Source organism: Stegodyphus dumicola, chromosome X1 (genome assembly GCF_044657685.1).
Source record: "Stegodyphus dumicola isolate Sdum_Otavi_A_Nest chromosome X1, ASM4465768v1".
Taxonomy (NCBI): domain Eukaryota; kingdom Metazoa; phylum Arthropoda; class Arachnida; order Araneae; family Eresidae; genus Stegodyphus; species Stegodyphus dumicola.
In genome coordinates, this window is record NC_140780.1 from 125,123,327 (window position 1) to 125,126,944 (window position 3,618).

The 3,618-nt window shown below is 39.1% G+C and overlaps 1 protein-coding gene across 1 annotated transcript; it reads left to right on the forward strand.

The window, feature by feature from the left end:
* Window positions 1–1,867: 1,867 nt before the first annotated feature.
* Window positions 1,868–3,175, forward strand: LOC118202503 (uncharacterized protein F54H12.2-like). The gene has a single exon (XM_035374687.2). It carries the CDS (start codon window positions 1,868–1,870, stop codon window positions 3,173–3,175), a length of 1,308 nt encoding a protein of 435 aa, XP_035230578.2.
* The last annotated feature ends 443 nt before the right edge of the window (window positions 3,176–3,618 follow it).

Sequence of the window (3,618 nt, forward strand, 5' to 3'; positions counted from 1 at the left end):
AAACATTACCTTTACTTGTTCGTCCTTGATACGGATATACAGCGGTAATTTACCTATACACTTACATCTTTCTCCTTACGCAGCTAACACTGTCGTATTATCCGAATTATATATACGATATTTACGAAAATACTTCCTAAAAAAATCTTCTGCCACACAGGAACACTGCGCGCCTGTATCCAGGAGTGCGGTGGCTGGGATATTATTCACCAACACTTCAATCTTCGGAAGAGTCAAATTTTTCACCATTACTGTATTTAACTTGAAGGAAGAGGAGTTTTCGTGGCCCTCGGATTTCCGCATCTCCCGTCAGCAGAAATCCGTTTTAGTTTAAATTATTTTTCATTTCCGTGCTTTCCTTCTTTTTCCACTGGCCTTGAGACTTTTTTCCTGGATTGCTATTGAACTGTCGACGTTCGCCGGCTGTTTTTGAATGCTCGGGTTTCCTTGCCCACTGATTCGCTTTGCTTCCGTAGCCGTGTGCTTGAGTTTGCTGTAGTCTTGGCGCACCAAATTGGTTTCGCTGTTGATATTGGCGTCTTCTTTCAATGTCCGCCGTTCTTCTACTTTCAAATTGGATTGCTAGCTCAAATAACTTTTCCAGTGTAGTCGGATTTCTTAATTCAATAAAGTCTTGCACTTGGGGCAGTAACCTCGGCAAAATCACTTGAATTATCTCAGGATCCGGACGGTTTCCATACAAGAGTTTGGAGACGTGAATTTTTCTTAAAATAAAGCTCGAGAGATTTTCGATTCTTTCCTGATATATACTGAAAAGTTCCGTTTCTAATTTCGCACGATCCCTTACAACAGGGAAGGCTTTTAGTAGGGCAGTCTTGAAATTTTCGTAAGTATAGGTGGGACTTCCTGTTTGACCCAAGAGACTTCTGCCTATACATTTGACCCAATTAAGCGCTTGGCCCCTCAAAGCGCTGGTAGCTAAGGTAACTTTTTGAAATTCGTGCACGGGGTAGAGCATGAAGTGGTCATCCAATTTTTCCAAAAAACTGGTTACCGGTGAGTTTCCATTAAATGTTGCTTCTGGTTTCATCGAAGCGCGCATGGTCTGGACGATGTAACCAAATCCTTCCAGGGCGGCAACTGGCATTTCTGGATTCTGAGCCGCTTCTACAGGCAGCACAGGTTCTTCTTGAAACTTGGCCATGGTTATTTTTCTTCGTTGGGCGCCACTATCTGGTTCAATGTTCCGTCTTACTTTCTTTGGGAACATGCAAGGACCTGACTCGGAACAGAGAGCTTACTGAAGCTATGTTCAATAACTGTGGGAAGTAGACAGGATACACAAGAAGGGTATACAAAACCCTTTATTTTTCTCTCTTTACAATAATTTCCGTACTTCGGAATACAAAGACCCACTACTTGTGGTCTAAACGTAAGAATATAAAAATATAACTAAACTCTAACTTGACTTTTAAATAATAAACGTGGAAGATTGGCCTTATATTAACAGGAAGCCGTATGTAGTACAGAGAACTGTTAACACTACAATACGTTTAAAATTATCAAGAGGATTAAACCTCTGGCCTGGAAGGCAACCAGCAACTGAGTAAAACCCCTAAGGCAAGCGGCCTGCCCCGACTAACTCCTTCCTCTCTCTCGCTTGGCAAAAAGCCACAACTTAAGTACTTGGCATTCGCCAGACAAATTTTGCATAAATAAGTTAACGCTTTTAATTCTGGCCGGAAGTAGAAAATAAGAAGTGATAGTAAAGATTTAAAATAAAATAAACGTTAGTAAAACTTAAGATCCTTACACTGGAAGAAATAAAAAAGAAGACTTGCTAGAAAATCAGTCATTTCACGTCGAACAAAGAAGGTTAGAGCATCACCCTATATTTTTTCTTAAGATGACTTCGTTTGTTCGTAAAGATTCTCCAGCTTGTGTGAAATCAGAATTGGATTTGTTTCTAATACCTCCTACACAAACGGCTATCGATAAAGGACAGTATTTTGAATATCACCCTCTCTCGAATATACGTGACGGTGGTCCAGTCGAATTTAACATTTCGGTTACTGGCGAAGACTATCTTGACTTAAGTTCATCGTATATTTATGTTAAAGTTAAAATCGTGAAAGCAAATGGATCAGCCTTAACAATCAAGGATTATGTATCCCCTGTGAATTTATTTTTACATGCATTATTCTCACTAGTAGATGTGAGTTTGAACGAAAGAATCATATCGGCTTCTACGAATACGTATCCTTACCGTGCTTACATTGAAACATTACTGAACTATGGAGAAGATGCCAAGAAAAGTTTACTCACCTGTGAATGCTTCTACAAAGATACCTGTCTCACCGAAGTGAATCCATTGGCGGATAAACCGAACGAAGGTCTGAAAAAACGATTAGAACTCATCAAGGGCAGTAATACTCTGGACATTATTGGTCAACTTCACTGTGATATTTTTCAGCAAAACAGACTTTTACTCAATTTAGTAGATGACAAGATCATCTTACAACGCAGCAAAGCACCCTTCTGTTTAGTGTCACCCGAAGAAAAAGCAGATTATAATGTTATTCTCGAACATGCTTCCATGTTTATTAGAAAAGTGAAAGTGAGTCCAGGGGTCTCTCTAGGCCATGCGAAAGCACTAAAAAAAAGTACTGCCAAATATCCCATTGACCGAGTCTTATGTAAAACATATTCCGTTTCAGAAGGAAGTTGGTCATTTCTTCAAGATAATGTTTTCTTGGATGTTATGCAGAAACGTGTGATCATCACCTGTCTCTCCAATGCAGCTATGAACGGACAGTACAAATCCAATCCATTCGTGTTTCATCATTATAACGTGAACTTTTTATCCGTGTATATCGACGGACACCCTATACCGGGCAAACCACTGGAGCTCGATTTTGATTCGAACAATTACATAAGAGCCTATCATAGTCTGTTTTCAGGATTTAATCGAGACAGAGGGATTTATTTATCAAGAGATGATTTTTCTGCCGGTCATGCCTTATATGCATTTTATTTGACACCAGACGTGTGCAACGATTCTCATCTGAACCTACAACAACAAAGCAATTTACGAGTAGAATTAAAGTTTTCGAAAGCTCTGACTGAAACTATTTCGGTACTTATTTATGCTGAATTTGAAAACGTGATTGAGATGAACAAATCTCGGCACGTATTATGTGATTTCACAAATTAAATATGAATACAATTCAACTGCATCGCATCCTGTCCTCGAATATTTTTACGCGAGATGCCTTTTTAGGGGTGTTTTCGAGCGATCACTTACCTCATATTGTGATTGAGAACTATACATCGTGTTTCATCGCTAATGTGGATTCGAGAGAAGAACCTGAAAGTCATTGGTTGGCTTTTTATATTCCATCACCCCTGCAAATGGAGTTTTTCGATTCTTATGGTCACCCTCCCTCAGCATTTTTGGGAGAAAGTTCGGATTTCGCCTCGAGATATGCTCAAGTAGAATATAACCCCATACCTTTATAAAGTGACGGAACAGCCGTATGTGGACATTATTGTATCTATTTCCTATATTCCAGATGTCGCGGATATTCAATGAAGAATGTATTGCATCATTTTGTTCCTAAAAATATATGTAACGATAGAAAAGTTTATGATTTTGTA

What these genes read in the sequence shown, in the direction of transcription:
- LOC118202503 (XM_035374687.2), top strand. Translation starts at nt 1,868, where the DNA reads ATGACTTCGTTTGTTCGTAAAGATTCTCCAGCTTGTGTGAAATCAGAA.